Genomic DNA, 21,829 nt, shown 5'->3' with positions numbered 1-21,829 from the left:
GTTGCTGTAACAGCAACACCATTAATATAGACTGCTGTTAACACACCAAAAGTTTATAAAATTTGTACAAAATGAAGCTATGAGCCAGTCATTTTTTGCAACTTCAATGAAGGAATAATCAAAAATATCTTAATGATTTGAATTCCTTTTTAAATTTGCTTTTACTCTCTGAATGTGAGTGAAGCTCACTGAATTTCACCTTTACTCTGTGAGTGTAAATAGGTGCAAGAACAGGTCATACAGTCCTTTTTTGCTTGTTCCATCATTTTGTCTTGTAATAATGCATTTCTTCTGTGTGACTTTAATGCACTAACTCCATACTGTATCTCTTGATTCCCTTAATGTCTCCCAATCTCTGTCTTGAATATTTTCAGCAGCTGAGTCTCTACAATTCCAAAGGATTGTTATCACAGTGGGTGAAGAAATCTCTGCCCTAAATATTCAACCCCTTATTTTGACACTGTGTCTCTAGACCTGGAATACCAACCAATGGAAGCCCCGTTAGAATTTTGGATGTTGTTGTGAAAGTGCCTCCTATTCTTCTAAATTTTAGAGCACGTAGGGCCAATCAGCTTAATCTTCTACATGCAAACATCCCATTGCAGGAATTAATCGAGTGTACTTTTGCTGCAGTTCCTCTATTGTATATATTTTTTTTGGAGTTGGGAGACTGCACCAAATGCACAATAGAAAAGGTGGTAAGTGATTTGTCTCTGAGCCTACATTGCCATTCATCATTATCATGGCTGATGTTGTTCTGAGTACCACATTCCTCATCTCTCCCCTAACCCATTAATGCCTTTATTCTATCACCTTCTTAAATACTGCAGATATTCCACATGGTAATAGATCCTCATTAAGCCACATTTAAAGTATTTCTATGTTCATGTTAGGTGGAAAATTCCATGATTTTGACACTAGGATGACAGAACAGCTTAGGCAATAGGGATTTCATAAAGATGATCAATGAAACTGTTAACAGATCCTCCACAGATTGCATAATGGAAGGACAAAGTCACTTAGATCACATTTCTTCCCCCATTCTGATGTTTGATCTGAATAACAACTGAACCTCTTGGCCATGTCTGCTTGCTTTTATGTATCTGAATTCCTATGTTAAGTTGCTGCCACGTGATTGGCTGATTAGATATTTGCATCAATGAGCAGGTGTAAGGATGTACCTAATAAAGTGGCCATTGAGTGTATCTTGAGTCGCCTGGGCTGTGAGAGAACATACTCCATCCATTTCCCTTGTCTTTAAGTATTTCAATAATCTGCCATTGAAGTAATCATTTTCCATCTATTCTAGATCTTCAGAATCATCAACATTTGTTTGGGAACTCCCCCTGAAACTTTTACATGGGAATTCAGGGACAAAGAAAAAAACTACCATAAGATTGGGCCAATCACACCTCTTCAGTTTTACCAAGAACACGTGAAGCCACTTTTCAACATGAAAGACAAGGTAAGAGGGAAAAAAGAAACTGCAGAGTTGTGGCCAATTTCATTATTATATTAATTTGAGAGCATAGAAACTAGCCAAACGGATCTGAATCTGAACATCTGTTAGGAAGGTTGAGGGCTGATTATAATAGTTCTTAAAATTCCAAAGGGCCGTGAGAGCATGGATTCATATCATTTGCATTTGAATGGAAGAGCAAGAATCAGAGACCAGTGTAAAGATAGTTACCAACAAATCCAATGGACTTCTGGGGGGGGGGGGGGGGGGGGGAGAGAGACTTCTTTACCAAAAAAGTAGTAGGAATACAGAACTTGCAATTAGCAATTGAAAAAAAAATGGTCTGGATGTAGTTGATGTAGTTACAGGGAGGTTTGACTGGTAAACTGCTACAATGGACTGATGGGCTTAAATGGCCTAAAGCCAAACTGAACTATGATCACACTAATGCTTCCGTTATCTTTTCCCAACTACTTTGACTCCTCTCTTCCATTTTGCTCAGCAATAAAATCATGCAAATAGGAGATAAAAACAAAGTGCTGTAAATACTTCAACATGAGGAAATCTGCAGATGTTGGAAATTCAAGCAACACACACAAAATGCTGGTGGAACGCAGCAGGCCAGGCAGCATCTATAGGAAGTAGTACTTCTTCCTATTGATGCAGCCTGGCCTGCTGCGTTCCACCAGCATTTTGTGTGTGTTGCTGTAAATACTTAGCAGACCAGGCAATACCTGTGGAGACAGAAACCGAGTTAATATTTCAGACTAAAGGCTGATTTATACTTATTTATTGCATCTACGCCATAGGTGTCACATACCCTATGCCATATATGTCAAACTCAAGGCCCGCGGGCCAAATCCAGCCCGTGGCGGAATTATCTTTGGCCCGCGAGATAATATCTAATTACTATTAAAGCTGGCCCCAGTAATCGAAGCGCCTATGGCGTATGATATGGCTAATGCTGAGTTTATTCAGGTACCAGGTTTTCAGGGTTTTTAGTGTTTATTCGGCAGTCTTCTTCATAAGAAACGGAATTTGTAAAGTGAAACACTTTGTGGTTATAGCAGAGACTGAGACACATGAGAGCAGGCTGAAAAAACGGAGGCAACAAAAGCTGCATTCGCACGCGTCCAACTGATCCGGCCCACATGAAGCTGCATTTCGCTCAATCCGGCCGTGACCTAAAATGAGTTTGACACCCCTGCCCTATGCTGTACCCTACGGAGTAGGGTGACGTGCATCTCTCCAGAAATGCTTGAAATTCATTTCCTCGTCCATGTCTCTCACGAAGAAACTCAACACAGTGGCATAGAAACCCCACCACCAACTAGCATTTTGGCGCACACCAACGCACGCTTGCTATGGTGTAGAGCAACGCAGAAGTGAAATTCAGGGCTACAGCGTAGCCTGTACGCACAAGTATAAATCAGCCTTAATGACCTCTAGTTTGAACTGATCTCTGGCTTGATTCCTGGGAATAAGAATGGAATGAAGAATGTAAGGTGATCTCATTGAAGTATATAAGTTTCTTAGAGGGCTTCATACCCATTGTCTTCAGCCTGGCTAAAGTGTTTGTAATGAGGGGACTTGTTTCGAAGTTTGGCCATTTTGGACTGCATTTAAAAGTGAATTCTTCACTCTGTGGGGGAGGGGGGAAGTTACTTTAAATCAGTGAAAGATATGGAAGATAATCTATGACCATGGTGAGTCCAGAGGAGCTGTATGATTAACTCTTCCTTGCATTCTCATGATGTCGCTTGTTGGTGGATTTCAGTACATTGGCATATGACAAGCACAGTAATAAAAATCAGTAACAGAAAATGCCAAAAGGCATCCCATGATTTACTCTATTACATTTGAGATCCTTGATGTTGATCTCCGTTACCCTGGTGTTAATGATACCAGGCATAAACAAATAACTTTTGGGCAGTTTGCAGAAAGCTTGAGTTTGAGCTCAGTTTTCCAAGTTTGTTACATTTTGCCAGCATTAAGCACAATATTTAAGAATTCTTGATGTTTGTTTTATAGGTGTGCTTGGTTAATGACCCTAGATCCTTCAACCCCTACGGAAAGCTGTACACAGTAGATTTTCTGAATAACATGTCAAATGCAAGGAAGACTTTGTACGTCAACCAGCCGATTGAGATACTGAAGCAGATGGCTGCTGCTTCCATCAAAGATGGAGAGGTTAGTGTATTTTAAAATGTATCCTCTTTTTTAGAGTTTGTAATGAAAGTAAATTATTGACCAAAAAAAAGTGGTCTATTCCAATGCAAACCTATAGAAATACTGGTTATCGATGGGAAAACTTATGCAATGCTTGAATTGGCCTCTTAATACAGATTAGATTAGTTTTGTTTGTCATATATATTGAAACATATAGTAAAATACATTCTTTGCGTCGAATCAAATCAGCGAGGATTATGCTGGGTATCCTGCAAGTGTAGCCACACTTCTGATACCAATATAGCATGCCCACAACTCACTAACCCTACTCCTACCTTTTAGATGTTGAGGAAACTGTATGGAGTCCTGGGCACATAAAGCCGTTCATGTCTTCATAGTCATCACTTTCTGTAATGGGGAAATACAGATCTTCAAGATACAATTACCATATAATTCAGATTTGGAGCTGAGGTGGTGTGGAATTACAAGTGGGTTCTCTTTTTTGGGTCAACTTAATAAAAATGTTCTTTGTGCAGTTAAATTTTGCTGCTAAACTTTAAAGTTTAAGCCACAAGTGCATGGCAGTTTTGTGAGGAAAAAATATATTATTTGTGCCCTCTGGTTGGCATGAAAGTAGAGGACTAAATGGCTTGTTTTCATGTTTTGTGATTCTATTACTATGAATATAATTGACTGACAACAAATTACAATCTCATTTCTTGGTAAGCTCATCAGAGCTGTTTTATCTTTGAGATAGTATGTCACACCATGATTAATTTGTACCTTGGGTGATCTCATTTCTTCTCTCTCTCTCTCTCTGTAGTTCTCTCTCACTTTGTTTTTCGCACAGACCTATTTATGTACCTCTGTATACGGTAGGAGCAGTTCCTCCTGCTTTGTGCTCCTCTGTTCTACTCCTCCATACTTCCTGGATTGGAGTCACTTCTCACACCAGGAGATGGCTCTCTAAGATTGAAAAAAAAATTTTAATTTCCAGAAATGTCTGTTAGAGGCCTGCTGCTTGATAGGCTTCCTAACAATGATGCAGAAATTTTTAATTAGAGTATTTCATGATCATATCAATAGTGTGGCTTTTATGCAATTGTAGAAGCCACTGTTTTCTTTAAATTTTTTTAAGTCCTTATTGAAATGGGATTTGTCATTAAGCTCCAGTTATTTTAAAGAAATGCTTATAATGAGATAAACTTTTGTTCTTTGTCCTATCCTTTGTTCATAGACCATGAAAAAGTGGACGCCGCTTTGAAACTTAGTAAGAATGCTAGGTTTTAAGCTGCAGTGGAAACATTCAAGTGATTGAAATATTTCAAGAAGAGGTTCCAGAGGTTGGAACTTAGCAACTGGAAGTATATTTACTACTGGAGGAAGTGATTAATTTTGAGGATGATTAATTGACCTAACTTGGACGGGAATGTGATATAGATATATATGTGTATACTATATATATATATATATATATATATATATATATATATAGTACAGGAGTAAAGGGATGTAGAGTTAGTGCAGGAGAGTGATGAAATAATGAGCTATGATTTTATTTAATGTAGCATGCACAAGGTACCTCACGGCTGTCTCCTGTTCATTTGTTTATTGCTGCTTTATTTTATTACACATTTTGACTTTTTAAATACTTTATTTGCCTATCACCTCACTGTGGTTGGAGCTTTACAATTCCCATTCCTGGTGTTCTCCATGCTCACTTTGGTCATTTCAACACACATAGCAATGACTCAAATTTCCCATCATGACATTTCTGGCACAAACTAAATCTCCTGTGGAAGTACTCCAAAATTGCCATCTGATAGAGGGCCCTGGTAACACCAGGAAATGCTATTCACCTCATTGAATGAATAAAAGAAAACAAAATATTTTCATTCATATGATATAGGAATAAATCTCTAAATGTCAGCCTTAGCTAGGCAGGTAGCAACCTTGTCCTGAATGGAAATACTAGTTGAAGATTTACTCTGTAGATTAGAGTTCAAGATCTAAACTGACCTTGTTAGACAGAGGCTCAAAAAGAAAGTCCAATCAGCACAGCATTACAAGGAGTGTTCATCTGCGTTGTGAAACCAAGACCCAATGTGGCCTGTTTTACCCAATGTAAAATTTTTTGAAGTAGTTCAGGAATGTTTATCCTTCCAACATCACTAAAACAGATTGTCCAAATTGACGTGTTTCCTGCATTGCAGCAATAATTTCATTGGAATACTTCACTGGCAATAACTGTTTGCTGTGCCCTGAGGTCATGAATAGTGCTATAAAATTGAAGTTCCTTTTCTCCATTGACTAATCTTGTTAATGATGTTTACTTTTTAGGCAGTCTGGTTTGGGTGTGATGTAGGAAAACAATTTTGCAGCAAGCTAGGAATCAATGATCTCAATATGTAAGTATAAGACTGAAAAAAGTTGTGATGTACAGTTATGTATTAAAAGTTGCACAATCCAACACATAACTAAAAACTCTGTAAACACTCAGCAAGTCAGTCAGCATCTGGGGAAAATGAAATGGAATTTAAAAAATAAAGTCAGAGTCTGACTTTGAAAGAACAGGGAAAGGGAGTAAACGATTTGTTTTTGATTTACAGAGGGGGAAAAGAATAGTTAGGAGAAGCATGATCGGGTGAAGCCATGATTGCCACGGAGAAAGGTTTAAATCTCATCCAATGACAAAAAAAGTGGGAGGTTAGGACAAGTGGGAGGACAGTACAAACAAAGAATCATGAAATGTTGCAAAAGAGGGGCTGTAGAATATGATCAGCAGCATTGGCTGTACTAATGGAGAGAGAAAAAACTGAGCCAGTATCACAAATGAATAGTTTATATCAAAAATGGTCAGTTCTTCCACTATGGATAGAAAACATGTTCTCCTGAGTTGCAGAATTCACATACGTATGCATTTATTCTATATATAAAGGAAGTTTGATTTCATAGCTACAAGCTTATCATGCCTTTCCTTAATAGCAAAAATTATAATTTTGTGGCGACCCACTTCCTAGCGCACTCGAACCAGCTCACAAATAGCCAGCGCGCCGGCACAAAGGCCAGTCCCAAAAGGGCGCCAAGTCTGCTTCACCAACAAAGGGAAAAGCCCGTGGGGGACTGAGAGTACGTGTCCCCTACAGCATCCACGCCCGGGGAGGGCGGGATCAGGGAGGCTTTAAAGCGAGGCTGTGAAGTTCGAATAAAATCTTCTTTAACTGCAGTTTACCGACTCCGTGTCGTTATTTTAGCGCTGCGTGTAGCACACCGCTACAATTGGTGACCCCAACGGTCCAAACGATATTTGGACCGGAGATGAACGACGCCGCATCTGTTCATGAGGTTTCATTGAAACTGCCAAGCTTCTGGACGCTGCGACCTCACCTATGGTTCCAGCAAGCAGAAACCCAATTCCACGTTTGGCAGATAACCTCAGAGGACACACGTTACTATTACGTGGTAAGCTCCCTCGACCAGGAGACAGCCGCCCAGGTTGAGGAGTTCATACAGTCGCCCCCGGAGGACGGCAAATACACGGACTTCAAAGCCCTACTCATAAGGACTTTCAGACTTTCACGGCGCGAGCGAGCTGCCCGCTTACTGCACCTGGATGGTTTGGGGGACAGACCTCCATCGGCTTTAATGAATGAGATGTTGTCTCTGGTCGGCGGACACAAGCCCTGCCTCATGTTTGAGCAGGCATTCCTGGAGCAGCTGCCCGAGGACATACACCTGCTGCTGTCCGACGCGGATTTCAGCGACCCCCGGAAGGTGGCAGCCCGGGCGGACTTGCTGTGGAACGCCAAGAAGGTGAGTGGGGTGTCCGTCGCACAGATCACCAGGCCACGCTCTCAGCAGCAAACCAGACCAGGCCCGGCCACAGAGCCCGCTAACCCCGGAGGCAGGGGTGAGGAGACCAATGAACAATGGTGCTTCTACCACCAGCGGTGGGGCGCAGAAGCCCGCCGCTGTCGCCCGCCCTGCAAGTTCCCGGGAAACGCCAGGGCCAGCCGCCACTGATGGCTACGGCGGCTGGCCATCGGGATAGCCTCCTGTATGTGTGGGACAAGAGGTCAGGACGCCGTTTTTTGGTCGACACCGGTGCCAAGATCAGCGTCTTACCTCCGACGAGTTACGACACCCGCAGCAGGGCACCGGGTCCCCCCAAGGGCCGTGAACGGCAGCACAGTAAGGACCTACGGCACCCGTACGGTGCAGCTACAGTTCGGCTCCAGCCGATTCACGTGGGACTTCACACTGGCCGCCATAGCCCAACCGCTTCTGGGTGCGGATTTTTTGCAGGCTCACAGCCTGCTGGTCGACCTGCCAAGGCAGAGACTGGTCCACGCCGAGACTTTTCAGATGTTCTCCCTGGGTGCAGCCCAGTTGCCAGCCCCTCACCTCGACTCCATCACGCTGTCCGACAACGACTTCACTAGGGTCCTGGCGGATTTCCCATCGGTTCTGGCACCGCAGTTCACGGCAGCCATGCCCCGACACGGTGTACAGCACCACATCCCAACCCAGGGACCACCCCTCCACGCCCGTGCTCGAAGGCTTCCCCCGGACAAGCTCCGACTGGCGAAGGAGGAGTTCAAGAGGATGGAGGAATTGGGGATCATACGGCAGTCCGACAGCCCATGGGCCTCCCCCCCTGCACATGGTGCCCAAAGCGACAGGAGGCTGGAGACCATGCGGCGACTACCGCAGGCTGAATGAGGCTACAACACCGGACCGCTACCCTGTGCCGCACATTCAGGATTTTGCAGCAAACCTGCACGGCGCACGGATCTTCTCCAAGGTAGACCTCGTCCGGGGATACCATCAAATCCCGGTGCATCCGGACGACGTCCCCAAAATGGCACTCATCACCCCGTTCGGCCTTTTCGAGTTCCTCCGCATGCCGTTTGGCCTGAAGAATACCGCACAGATGTTCCAGCGGTTAATGGACGCAGTGGGATGCGACCTGGACTTCGCTTTCATCTATTTGGACGACATCCTCATAGCAAGCAGCAGTCGTCAGGAGCATGTGTCCCACCTCTGTCAACTCTGTGCCCGACTGAGTGAATACAGTCTAACAATCAACTCGGCCAAATGCCAGTTCGGGCTCGACACCATCGACTTCCTGGGCCACAGGATTACTAAAGACGGGGCAACTCCTCTGCCTGCTAAGGTAGACGCAGTCCGCCATTTCCCCCGACCCACCACAATCAAAGGCCTTCAGGAAATCATGGGTATGGTAAATTTCTACCACTGCTTCCTCCCTTCAACTGCCCGAATCATGCACCCCCTGTTCGCCCTAATGTCGGGTCCGGGCAAGGACGTTACCTGAGACGAGGAGTCCGCCACCGCTTTCATTAAAACGAAAGAAGCCTTAGCAAACGCCGCGATGCTAGTGCACTCCAGAATGGACGTCCCTACCGCCCTCACAGTGGACGCATCTAACACGGCAGTCGGTGGGGTACTGGAGCAACTCACCGCGGGTCGCTGGCAACCCCTGGCAAACACCTGCGACCACCCGAGCTCAAATACAGTGTTTTCGACCGGGAACTGTTGGCGCTATACCTGGCAATCCGACATTTCAGGTACTTCTTAGAAGGTAGGCCCTTCACTGCGTTCACGGACCACAAGCCGCTTACCTTTACGTTCACGAAGGTGTCCGATCCCTGGTCGTCCCGCCAGCAGCGCCATCTGTCCTACATCTCTGATACACAACGGATGTCCGGCACGTCTCGGGTAAGGACAATGTCGTGGCGGACGCGCTCTCTCGCCCTAACATTCATGCCCTTTCCCAAGGGGTAGACTTTGAGGCGCAGCAGGCAGATGAGGAGATCCCAAGTTACAGAACCGCAGTCTCCGGTTTGCAGCTCCAGGACCTCCCCGTAGGCCCAGGTGAGAGGACCCTACTCTGTGACGTCGCCACCGACCAGCCCCGTCCCGTCGTCCCGACACCTTGGCGGTGACGCGTTTTCGACTCCATTCATAACTTAGCGCACCCCTCCATCAGGACAACTGTCCAGATGGTCTCCAGCAGGTTCGTTTGGCACGGACTCCGCAAGCAAGTCAGTGAATGGGCCAGAACGTGCATGCACTGCCAGACGGCCAAGGTGCAGCGGCACACCAAAGCTCTGCCGCAGCAGTTCCACCCCACCCACCAGCGTTTCAACCACATTCATGTGGATATCGTGGGCCCCCTGCCAGTGTTGTGCGGAGCGCGGCACCTCCTGACTATCGTGAACCGGTTCACAAGATGGCCAGAGGCGATCCCGCTCACCAACACCACCTCCGAATCTTGCGCCCGGGCACTGATCGCCACCTGGGTGTCCCGCTTTGGTGTACCGGCCCACATTACCTCCGACAGAGGCGCCCAGTTCACCTCCGGCCTGTGGTCAGCTATGGCCAGCCTTTTGGGGACACAGCTGCACCACACCACTGCCTACCACCCACAGTCGAACGGCCTGGTGGAGCATTTCCACCGTCACCTAAAGTCGGCTCTCATGGCCCGCCTGAGAGGAGCTAACTGGGTGGACGAGCTTCCCTGGGTCCTACTCGGAATCCGCACGGCGCCCAAAGACGATCTGCATGCCTCGTCGGCCGAGTTGGTGTACGGCGCACCCCTGGTCGTCCCCGGGGAGTTCATACCAGCCCCAAGGGGGAACGAGGCAGAACCCGCAGCAGTCCTGGGCAGACTACGCGAGAGGCTCGGCAACCTGGCTCCCATACCCACTTCGCAGCATGGGCAGAACCCGACCTGCGTACCCAGAGACCTGCAGAACTGTAAGTTTGTGTTTGTACGACGGGGCGGGCATCGGCCACTGCTGCAACGGCCCTACGATGGGCCGTTTATGGTGCTCAGGAACAACGGGTTCACGTTCGTGCTGGACGTTGGGGGGGAGAGAGGAGGTTTTCACGGTGGACCGACTCAAACCGGCCCATGTGGACTTGGCGCAACTGGTCGAGGTTCAGGCACCGCGGTGCAGAGGCCGACCTCCCAAACAGGGTCCGGCCCAGACTGTGGACATTGGGGGGTGTATCTCCGGTTCTGGGGGGGGGTTATGTGGCGACCCACTTCCTAGCGCACTCGAACCGGCTCACAAATAGCCAGCGCGCCGGCACAAAGGCCAGTCCCAAAAGGGCGCCAGGTCTGCTTCACCAACAAAGGGAAAAGCCCGCGGGGGACTGTGAGTACGTGCCCCCTACAGCATCCGCGCCCGGGGAGGGCGGGATCAGGGAGGCTTTAAAGCGAGGCTGTGAAGTTCGAATAAAATCTTCTTTAACTGCAGTTTACCGACTCCGTGTCGTTATTTTAGCACTGCGTGTAGCACACCGCTACAATTTGACACTTTTTGAAAACAATTCCACTACCATCTTTCCCTGTTTTAACATAAAGACCATAGAGTCAGAGAGATATATACCACAGATCCATTGCAGGAAAAGCAGCATCCAACATCAGAGACCCCCACCACCCAGGCCATGCTCTCTTCTTGCTGTCATCACCTTAAAGTTGTTTTATGAGCCTCAGGACTCACACTACCAGATTTAGGAAAAGTTAATACCCCTCAACCATCAGGCTCTTGAACCAGTGGGAATAACTTCATGCAACTTCACTTGCCCCATGACTGAACTGTTCCCCCCCAACCTGTGGACTTACTTTCATGGACTCTTCATCTCACGTTCTCAATATTTATTGCTTGCTTGCTTGCTTGTTTGTTTGTTTTATTTATTTATTGCTATTTGGTTTTTTTTCTCTTTTGTATTTGCATAGCTTGTTGCCTTTTAAACATTGGTTGTTTTTTCACCCTGTCTCAGGGTTGGATATGGTGACATATATGTTCTTCGATAATAAACTTACTTTGTACTTTGTGTTTTTGATTGTTGCTATAAGTTCTGCTGTGGATGAATATACCTACCTGTTAGCAGACTGAGCATGGGGAAGTGGATATTATTAGTAAAGTCTCCGCAAGAATATCTTGCTCTAAAGAATAGGAGTGCACTGCTACAAGAAGCAGACTAATGAAAGAACCAAGACTAAATGATAACAAAAGTAAATCACTATTTCAAAAAATGTTCTACTATCTCACAGAAATTTGGATATTTTGCAGACTGAATCAAGAGCTACTGTTTGGAGTTACTCTGAAGAATCTGGGCAAAGCAGAAAGGCTGATGTATGGCGAATCACAGATGACACATGCTATGGTTCTAACTGGTTTCTCTGAAAAGGCAAGTTGCACTCTGTGGTTAGCTGTTCCCTGCAAGGTTTGTCGAACAGATCTATCCAGAGATGTTTGATTTGCAGCAATGCTTTTCAGAGAGAAGGGAAATACTGTAAAAGCCACATTTGCACTCATCATAGAATGCACGTTTCTATCAGAAGTTAATACATTAGATTTAAATTTGGTTCTAGCACATTGCTGTTGTGTATTTTCAGCTTCAGTGGTCTTGTAAATTTGTAAAACATTGGATATGCCCACAGTAAAGCTCTCCAACTGAGCAAAACCTATTGTGCAGCTATATGAATTCTACATTTTTAAATCTTAATAACATATCCAAAATTCCTCAGTATGCCTTGGTAAGTTGCCTTGTTGCTTACTCGATTACTGATTTAAAATGCATCAAAATTAAGCAATTTGACCAATTCTTTGTGAGCACACCTCAGATGCCTTTTTACCATTATTTGCATAAACCAAATAGACTGATTAAAACACTTATTAGCTGCAATCTTGGTAAAATATAACTCACTGACTCAAATATCCAGTGCCAAGTAGTGTAAAGAAGACCCTCATGAAGCTTTGCTCTTTATAGCACTATTCAAGAGGAAATAGTAAAGCACAATGCAAAAGGGTTTTCAAACAAGCCTCAGTGAGGCACAAATTGAGAAATTAAAAATGACACTATTTTCATTAAAGTCACTAAACAAATTTAGTAAAATAAACTTCGAAGACCATTCATAAACTAGACTCTGAGGCGATAACATTCTCAATTTAACGTTTCAATAATAGTGCCATTTGAGTAAAGTTTCCTGAAGCCTACTGCAAAATTTCCCTATTTACATTAATATCTGAGGTGCCCACCTGCTTCAAATAGGCTTCAATTATACCAGTGCCTAAGAAGAACAAGGTGACCTGCCTCAGTAACTATCATCCAGCAGCACTTAAATACACAAAGATGAAATGTTTTAAGAGGTTGGTGATGAAATTATACATAATCAACTCCTGCCTGAGAAGCAACTTAGATCTGCTCCAATTTGCCAACAGGTCCACAGCAGATGCCATCTCATTGGCTCTTCACTTAATCCTGCAACATGGACAGTAAAGACGCATACATCAGGATGCTCTTTTTTGACTATAACTCAGCATTCAATTCCCTCATTCCTTATAACTAGTCAGTAAGCTCCAAAACCTTGGCCTCAATATTTCCTTGTGTATTTGGATCCTCGATTTCCTTATTGGTAAGATCATAGTCAGTTCGGACTGGCAACAACATTTCTTCCATGATCTCCATCAGCACAAGTGTTCAACTTGCTTTACACTTATGACAGTGTGTCCAAGCACAGTTGCAATCTCATATTCAAGTTTGCTGATGACACCATTGTCATAGGCTGATGAATCAACATACAGGAGGGGAGGTTGAATATCGGGTGAGTGGTGCCATAACAATAATTTCTTACTCAATGTCAGCAAGACCAAGGAGCTGATTATTGACTTCAGGAGAAGGAAACCAGAGGTTCATCAGCCAGTCCTCATTGGAGGATCAGAGGTGGAAAGGGTCAGCTACTTTAAATTCCTCAGTGTTATTATTTTGGAGGAGCTGTCCTGGACCCAACACATAAGCGTAATTACGAAGAAAGCACAGCAGTGCCTCTACTTCCTTTGGAGTTTGTGAAGATTCAGCATGACAACTAAAACTTTGACAAACTTCTATAGATATGTGATGTAGAGTATATTGACTGGTTGTATCACAGCCTGGTATGGAAACACCAATTCCTTGATCAGAAAATCCTACAAAAGTAGTGGATACAGCCCAGTCCATTACAAGTAAAGCTGTCCCCACTACTGAGCACATCTACATGAAACATTATTGCAAGAAAGCAGCATTTATCATCAGGGACCCCCACCACCCAGGTCATGTTCTTGCTGCTGCCATCTAAAGAAGATACAAGAGCTTCAGGACTCATACCACTAGTTTCAGGAGTAGTTAGTGCCCCTCACCTATCAGGCTGTTGAACCAAAAGGGATAACTTCACTCATTTCATTATTGAAATGTTTCCATAACCTATGAACTCACTTTCAAGGACTCTTCATCTCATGTTCTCAATATTTATTGCTTGTTCCTTTCTTTCTGTCTATCGTTACACTGTTTGAATGCCCAGGCTGGTGTGGTCTTTCATTGATTCTGTTATAGTTATTATTCTATGAGTTTATTGATTATGCCCACAGAAAATGAATTTACTTTGAAATTTAATATCTTTCAAGTCTTTCTGGAAGTGATTTTCAGATGACACAAGAACTTGAGAATCAGTCTATTGCTCTCTTGTAGATAAGTTTACAATGTAGAAACATAGAAAACCTAGAGCATAATAAGGCCCTTCGGCCCACAAAGCTGTGCTGAACATGTTCTTACCGTAAAACTACCTAGGCTTTACCCATAGCCCTCTTATTTTTCTAAGGTCCATGTAGCCATCCAGGAGTCTCTTAAAAGACCCTATAATTTCCGTCTCCACCACTGCTGCCGACAGCCCATTCCATGCAATCACCACTCTCTGCGTAAAAAAACTTACCCCTGACATCTCCTTTGTACCTACTTCCATGCACCTTAAAACTGTGACCTCTAATGCCTACCATTTCAGCCCTGGGGAAAAGCCTCTGACCATCCACACGATCAATGCCTCTCATTATCTTGTACACCTCTATCTGGTCACCTCTCATCCTCCATCACTCCAATTCATTCAACCTATTCTCATAAGGCATGTTCCCCAAAACGGCAACATCCTTGTAAATCTCCTCTGCACCCTTTCTATGGTTTCCATGTCCTTCCTGTAGTGAGACGACCAGAACCGAGCACAGTACCCCAAGTGGGGTCTGACCAGGGTCCTATATAGCTGCAACATTACCCCTCAGCTCTTAAACTCAGTTCCACGATTGATGAAGGCCAATGCACCATATGCCTTCTTAACCAGATAATATCTGGAAATTATGCTTGCTGTCAGCCCAAGGTGAAAGCCATTTGCAGTCATATAGCTAGAATATAGAATTCAAACTGCATACATTTTCAAAATGCTTCCACATGCACACTGTTTCTGCTGTAAACTTGTATGTAAATCAACTGCATTACATTATTACCAAACCGCTTAATCATCAAATGAATGCACATTGAATAGCATTGCTAAATACCTTGCTGATGCTTGTGTATTTTGGCACACAGGGTGAAAATGAAGCAGAGTATGAAAAATGGAGAGTGGAAAATTCATGGGGAGAAGAAAGTGGGAACAAAGGTAAGTTTCCAATATATAAAAGTTGACCAAAGCCTCACTGTTTGAATCGTGATGAAAGTGTAGCTCTTAAAACCAATGTTGTGCTTGGATCAGGATATTCAGAGTAAAACCAATGATCTGATGCAATGTTGAGTGGAAATCTACACCGCACTCAGGAACCTAGTTTCTGCAGACTTAAATGAGGAGTTTTCAAATTATTATCTTTGGAACATATACAATTCATTAACAGATTATCATCTGCAATGGAACTTATGTTCCTCAATGGTAATTAAATCAATGTTATTTATATATTGTTCTTTTTGGGAATATGCTATGTTTGATTCTTTACCTTCTATAAAGTGTTCCAAGTAAATCAAACTTAAGAGTAGTTAATTTAGCCTTGAGACATTTGCTAGAAGAAAGTGATTCTTCATCCTAACTTCATCTGTAAATCTTAATTCCCCTGCCTAAAAAAAAAATCATTAATCATAGTTTCAACAGGTTCGATTAAGTTAACCTCAGGAGCTTTTTAGGAAAAAAGTCCCTATTTTCACTGTGAATGTGTACTTTCTGATATTGCCTGTGAACACAAGTTCCCTACTCTCCCAACTCACCACTTTCAACTGGTACCAGTTACGTTTCTAATGATCACCCCAATTCACTCCTCACTTAGCCAGAAACTACCCTCACACAAGTTCACCATGTCCTCCAGCCCCACCACTTCTCCCCACTTTTTCTACTTTTTCCCCAATCCTCTACCACTTTTTTTCTGCAACTGAACAAATAGTTTTTTTATTTCAATTCCTCTTGTTAATTCTCAGTCAAGGTGCCCAGATTCATCAAGACTATGTCTTGATAGTATGACAAATACAATAAATGTTCGGTTAAGGTTAGTGCAATATAACTTTCTACATCAATTATATATTACACCACAAAAAATAAATAAATTAAATCCAAGTTTATCTGATCAGTGTTTCCGATGTAACCAAGAAACTGGTACATTTTTACATTCTACATGGTCTTGTTCTAAAATTCAACCTTTTTGGACAAATTTAAGACTTTTACTGGAACAAATTAAGGGAATACAACTTCCTCATAATCCAATATTATTTTTACTAGGTGATATTGAAGGGATAAAACCGAAACTCAAACTAAATAAATATCAGAAAGAATTCATAAAAATTGCACTGGCAGTAGCCAAAAAGGCTATTGCAGTTACTTGGAAATCAGATACATATTTAAGTATAGATTGTTGGAAGAAAGAAATCTATGGCTGTATTCCATTAGAAGAAATTACTTATAATTTAAGAGATAAATATGAAGCATTTTTGAAAATTTGGTGCCCTTATTTACAAAAGACAGGATTAAATATATAGGGCTCTGAAGATGAAACAATTGGTTACTTGGGGAAAGAAATAAATATATATACTAAAGTTATTAAGAACTCCATGGAGCATGTGGAGACCTTCCAACAACCAGGCACTCTTTCTTTCTTTTTTTTTCTTTCTTAATTTCTCTTTTTTTATATAGGGAAGCTAGGGGGGAGGGGTTAAGGGGAGGGGGGAAGGGACATATACTTTTTTTTTTCCCCACACTTGTAATTACTTAAAAATGCAATTAAATAAAATTTAAAAAAAAAAGATTGTAGATCTGTATTTAATTTTCTGAAATGGCTCTGAACAACAGCTGAACTTTGTAAGTGGGACCAGATGAGATTAAATGATTGTTGAAGGATTACTAATCCTATTATATGAAGGATTAGCAACTTTAGCAATTGGGCAAGTAATGTAAAGTTTACCAATGTTTCATTTGCCATTCTAACATCCTACCTTGTTAGCATTTTCTGTGAGCTGAAATATTGGGCTTTTTTTTTTTAAAAGCACTATTTAACAATACATGTACACAAGAAAATAGGAGCAGGAGAAGGCTACGAGCCTGCCGTTCCATTTGATATGATCATAGCTAAACTACATCAGCCTTAACTCCTCTTCTGTGCCATTCCTCCATACCCCTCTTCCTCAATCTATCAAATATTTATGCACTTTCACTTTAACGTCTTATTCCTTATGTTTCAAGAGTGTAAATGAGGATCAAACCTATATAAAAGAAAATACAGGTCACAGTGGAGGGTGCTGAACATTGAAGTCTGGCTATCTTAATCTGAGAAAACTTGTGTTGGAAATACAAATTATCCACTTGAACTATTTAATGGCACCATCACCATTGATGTTTCTGGAGTAAATTGGATTCATGCTGCGCGTCCATTTCAAAAATGAACATAATGTTAAACAGTTTGTTTTGTGGCATTCTGCCTTATGTGAACTGAACTTAGCAGACTTGGCATAATAAAACCCATTAACTAGCAATTTGTTCAATAATAGCAATTACTTGAGCTCCCTCTCTAAAAGATTAAAATATACATTTGTAGCTGGAAACATGCTGACAGACTGAATGAGAAGTTACTGTTATTACACCACTCAGCCAAATTTTCAATCTCCCTCCTGTATCTAATTCATCACCACCTTTGATTGGCCCAGATTTCTGAATGGACAATGAACCAATGTCCACTATGTCACTTTCTTCTTTTTGCACAACCTATTTAATGTAATTATTTATGTATATTTCTTATTGTAATTTTTTGATGTATTGCATTGTGCTGCTGCAAAACAACTAATTTCATGACATATGCCAGTGATACTAAACCTGATTCTGAGCATATTGACTGGCTGGCTTGCTGAAGTGTTCAAATGGCCTTCTCTTGCTCCTGATTTCTTGTGTTCATTGATCCATGTCCATTGGTTGGTATTTGAATCCTGCTGGCAGAGGAATTCAATTCCAAATAATTAAAGAAATTAATGAGGTTTGTCGTAATGCTATCTGGTTCTCAAATACCTTTTGGGGAAGGAAATCTGCCATTCCTTCCTATTTTCACCTATACAGAGCTACCAATGTGTTCTAACTCTTAACCATGTCCTCCATTAAGGGGCAAGATGGGATGAACAGTAAATGCTGGCATCCACAGCTCAGGAATTAATAATAAAATCATTAATTTCCTTTTAAAATTTTTTAACAATTTGAGTTGAGCTCCCTCAAGAAGAAAGCACTTATTTCAACAAAAAAACAGAATGCTCTAATTAGCCAGTTTATGAATGGTTAATTCTAAAAAGCACAAAGTAGCAAAGTTTTCCAATGGCCTAATTAGTCTTCTTTAGAATAGTTTTAGTTCAATTTTTGAATGAACAATTCTTGGTTATTTACTGTAGATTCCGGACTACAGAGCGCACCTGATTAAAAGCCGCTGGCTCTAATTTTAGAAAGAAAATCAATTTTTTACTTGTACAGGCCGCACCGGATTTTCGGCCGCAGGTGTCCCACGTTGTAATATGAGATATTTACACAGAAAGATATTACACGTGAGGATTTTTTAACTTTTAATTAAATCCATATGGTAACATAAACAAATACATATTGCAAATGCTTTTTTTCGAACCGTGCCTGTAACGCGGCTACTTTTAAATATACGTTGCGTATACTTTTTTACTGAACAACATTCCAATATCTCCTAACGACTGGTAAAAAATATATATACTGCAGCCTACCAGGAAAAGTTATTGATCGCCTTTAACTTAAAAGCAGCGTTCGCTCAGATCTAATGCCGCTCCGCCGCTCGCCCCCCGCCGTCCCGTTTATCGCAAACGGCATTTTTCCCATGACGCGGCGAAACCGGGTGTGACGTCATAGCATCCCGCAATGTAGTACAGAAAACAAATATAGTTAAAACACTTCTAACTTTAACTAGAAAATGAATTACTAAGCGAAAATATTATAAACTAAATAACTGCCATAAAGGCAGCACAATGCTTTTCTTCGAGTGTTTTCCATGTTGATGAGGGTGAGTACAAATGACTGATTTACAATAATTTAATTGTGAAAGTGCGCTTGATTTATCGTACAATTTCATTGGACCTCTGTGAACTACTCATCAATTTTATTGGTCTACTGTTACGAGGCAAAATGTTTTTGGCGGCATGAAAAAAATCATGTATTAGCCGCTCCGTATTAAAGGCCGCAGAGTTCAAAGCTGTTCAAAATGTGGGAAAAAAGTAGCGGCTTATAATCCGACATCTACGGTATGTCAAATTGACTCAATACTTCCCAAAATCTACCTGCACTGGCTTATTCATCAAGCCTTTTCATCTGAATCCAACAATAGCTTTTAAAGTGCTTTTCTTTTTGCCTTTAATCTTTTAAAGAGAGTTCAAGGTTACAATTATTTTTGTCAACTAGTTCTAAAACATGCCAACAAAAATATGGAAAATTGAGGGAGAGAAACAGAACAAATATTTCAATGCAAACATTAACTCTTGACCTGCTGAGGTTTCCCATTAATTCCCACAATACTTTATAAATGTTTCCATTTTAATTCAAGCATAGGTAGCAAAATACAGTGCTAACTATAGAGAGAAAAAACAGCTTTCTCAATAGAGCGCACCTGTTTCTTTTGTCATGCAAGATGTTCTTTCAATTGATTGATTAGTTTACATCCTTAATTCAATTAAAATTAATCTAATCTTTTTATGCAACTAAACCATACATTTCAAGCCCAGCTCTGATCTAGTATTCTCCTTATATTATTAGTTCATTGATGTTTCAACCAATTGTTTTAACTCCTTCAGTTGCCATGTGCAAGTGAACCTTTAGTCCATTGTGTAAACTGGCATAATCTTTACACTGAAGAATTTATAATTAAGTACCATTCATTGGGTTCTACTGACATTGGGTTCTATTGTTGCCTATACAATGGGAAAAATAACTTATGTTGCACAAAAATAAAAAGTGCAAGCATTTAAACAACCCTCTGGTTTCTCTCTATGCTTGTTGCTGTGGTACGCACATTGACTGCAAATCTGTAAATGGTTTTCATCCAGAGCAGAAAGCAAACACCAAGCTCACTACCTTGGGAGAATTGTCTTTGCTGTTCTTAAAAAAAAATCAACTCTCGAAATAGAATGTTGCTCTCTCTTTTTCAAGCAGCTTAAATTAAATTTAGGAGATCTAGGCCTCATATGGAGCCAGTGATCATTAATGGAGAATGTGTGGAGCAGGTTAAGACCTACAAGTATCTGGGAGTACAGTTAGACGAGAAGCTAGACTGGACTGCCAACACAGATGCCTTGTGCAGGAAGGCACAGAGTCGAATGTACTTCCTAAGAAGGTTGGCGTCATTCAATGTCTGTAATGAGATGCTGAAGATGTTCTATAGGTCAGTTGTGGAGAGCGCCCTCTTCTTTGTGGTGGTGTGTTGGGGAGGAAGCATTAAGAAGAGGGACGGCCTCACGTCTTAATAAGCTGGTAAGGAAGGCGGGCTCTGTCGTGGGCAAAGTACTGGAGAGTTTAACATCGGTAGCTGAGTGAAGGGCGCTGAGTAGGCTACGGTCAATTATGGATAACTCTGAACATCCTCTACATAGCACCATCCAGAGACAGAGAAGCAGTTTCAGCGACAGGTTACTATCGATGCAATGCTCCTCAGACAGGATGAAGAGGTCAATACTCCCCAATGCCATTAGGCTTTACAATTCTACCGCCAGGACTTAAGAACTTTTTAAAGCTATTATTAATGCTTTTTGAGATGGTGATTTAGATGCATATGATATTTTTTTTACTGAGTTAAGTATTGTATGTAATTAGTTTTGCTACAACAAGTGTATGGGACATTGGAAAAAAGTTGAATTTCCCCATGGGGATGAATAAAGTATCTATCTATCTATCTATCTAATTAACAAGGCCGGTAACTGACCAGTCAGTTCTGCAATTTGTGTTAAGTGAACCAATCTTGACAGAACCATTTATTTCTTCAAATTCAAAGCTGTTTTCATTTTAATCTACCCATTTCTGTCTACCCATAGGAACTTCTACACTCTTGCATCAGGAACCTAGCTCCCTCAGCTTTCCCTTCTTTTTGGTTGTGGCATGTATTTCTAAGTGTATGGTGCTGATGGACTTGAGTCAGAGCGTTAATGGATTCAGTGCTGTTTTCACTTTGACCAATTTTGTGGTTATAAGATGAATAATTGTAATGGATTACACATCTGGTATTTGCTTGTTTTAGCCAGACACTATGATGATTACCTTTACCATCACAAATAATTTACCACTCAAAACAACAACAAAAAAACCACTCTAGGATATTGTTTCATTGAATACAAATATTCAAACTTCCTCCTTCTAATGGTGAACAAGAAAGTCAAACTGACTTTCTATCCACGTACTGTCGCAAAGATTAATTTGTTACTTTGCTTTGGCTGGTAGCTTTCACCCTGCTCTATTAAATATCTGGACTGGATTCCCACTCCAACTGGCCACCACTTGTGCAGTAAGGGAATTGTCAACATGAACGTGCCCTTCCAACAGCTAGGGAACAAAAAGCTGCAGTAGCTGCATGTCGATCACTTACCATCTGTTTTCTAACACAGAACATGGGTCAGTCCAGCAGTCAGCTGTTCTTCTTCCTTGGCCAGCTTCCTGTCTCATGTGTTGCTGCCTCTGGCCTGTATTTGCAGAGACAGTAGGCAAGCATTACTTTCACATGAACTGTTTCTCAGAGCTTTCATTTACTGCAGCCAAAATTGAAACTGTGCATCTGCCCTTCATTTACAGAATTAAGAAGTGTTGCTGTGGTGTGCATTGCTTCTCTATTGATACTGAAGTAATAGATCAGACTCTGG

At 42.0% G+C, this 21,829-nt stretch overlaps 1 protein-coding gene across 1 annotated transcript in view; it reads left to right on the top strand.

The window, feature by feature from the left end:
- The window catches only part of blmh (bleomycin hydrolase), an 80,590-nt gene that overhangs the window by 45,577 nt on the left and 13,184 nt on the right, over positions 1-21,829 (top strand). Inside the window, exons 7-11 of the mRNA XM_073053411.1 lie at positions 1,310-1,465; positions 3,491-3,649; positions 5,969-6,036; positions 11,734-11,851; positions 15,053-15,122. Of these exons, the coding sequence (XP_072909512.1) occupies positions 1,310-1,465; positions 3,491-3,649; positions 5,969-6,036; positions 11,734-11,851; positions 15,053-15,122 (571 nt within the window). The remainder of the gene's footprint in view (positions 1-1,309; positions 1,466-3,490; positions 3,650-5,968; positions 6,037-11,733; positions 11,852-15,052; positions 15,123-21,829) is intronic.

The sequence above is a fragment of the Hemitrygon akajei genome, chromosome 8, assembly GCF_048418815.1.
Source record: "Hemitrygon akajei chromosome 8, sHemAka1.3, whole genome shotgun sequence".
Taxonomy (NCBI): domain Eukaryota; kingdom Metazoa; phylum Chordata; class Chondrichthyes; order Myliobatiformes; family Dasyatidae; genus Hemitrygon; species Hemitrygon akajei.
The sequence above is the reverse complement of the archived record's forward strand: the minus strand, read 5'-3'. Positions and strand labels throughout refer to the sequence as shown.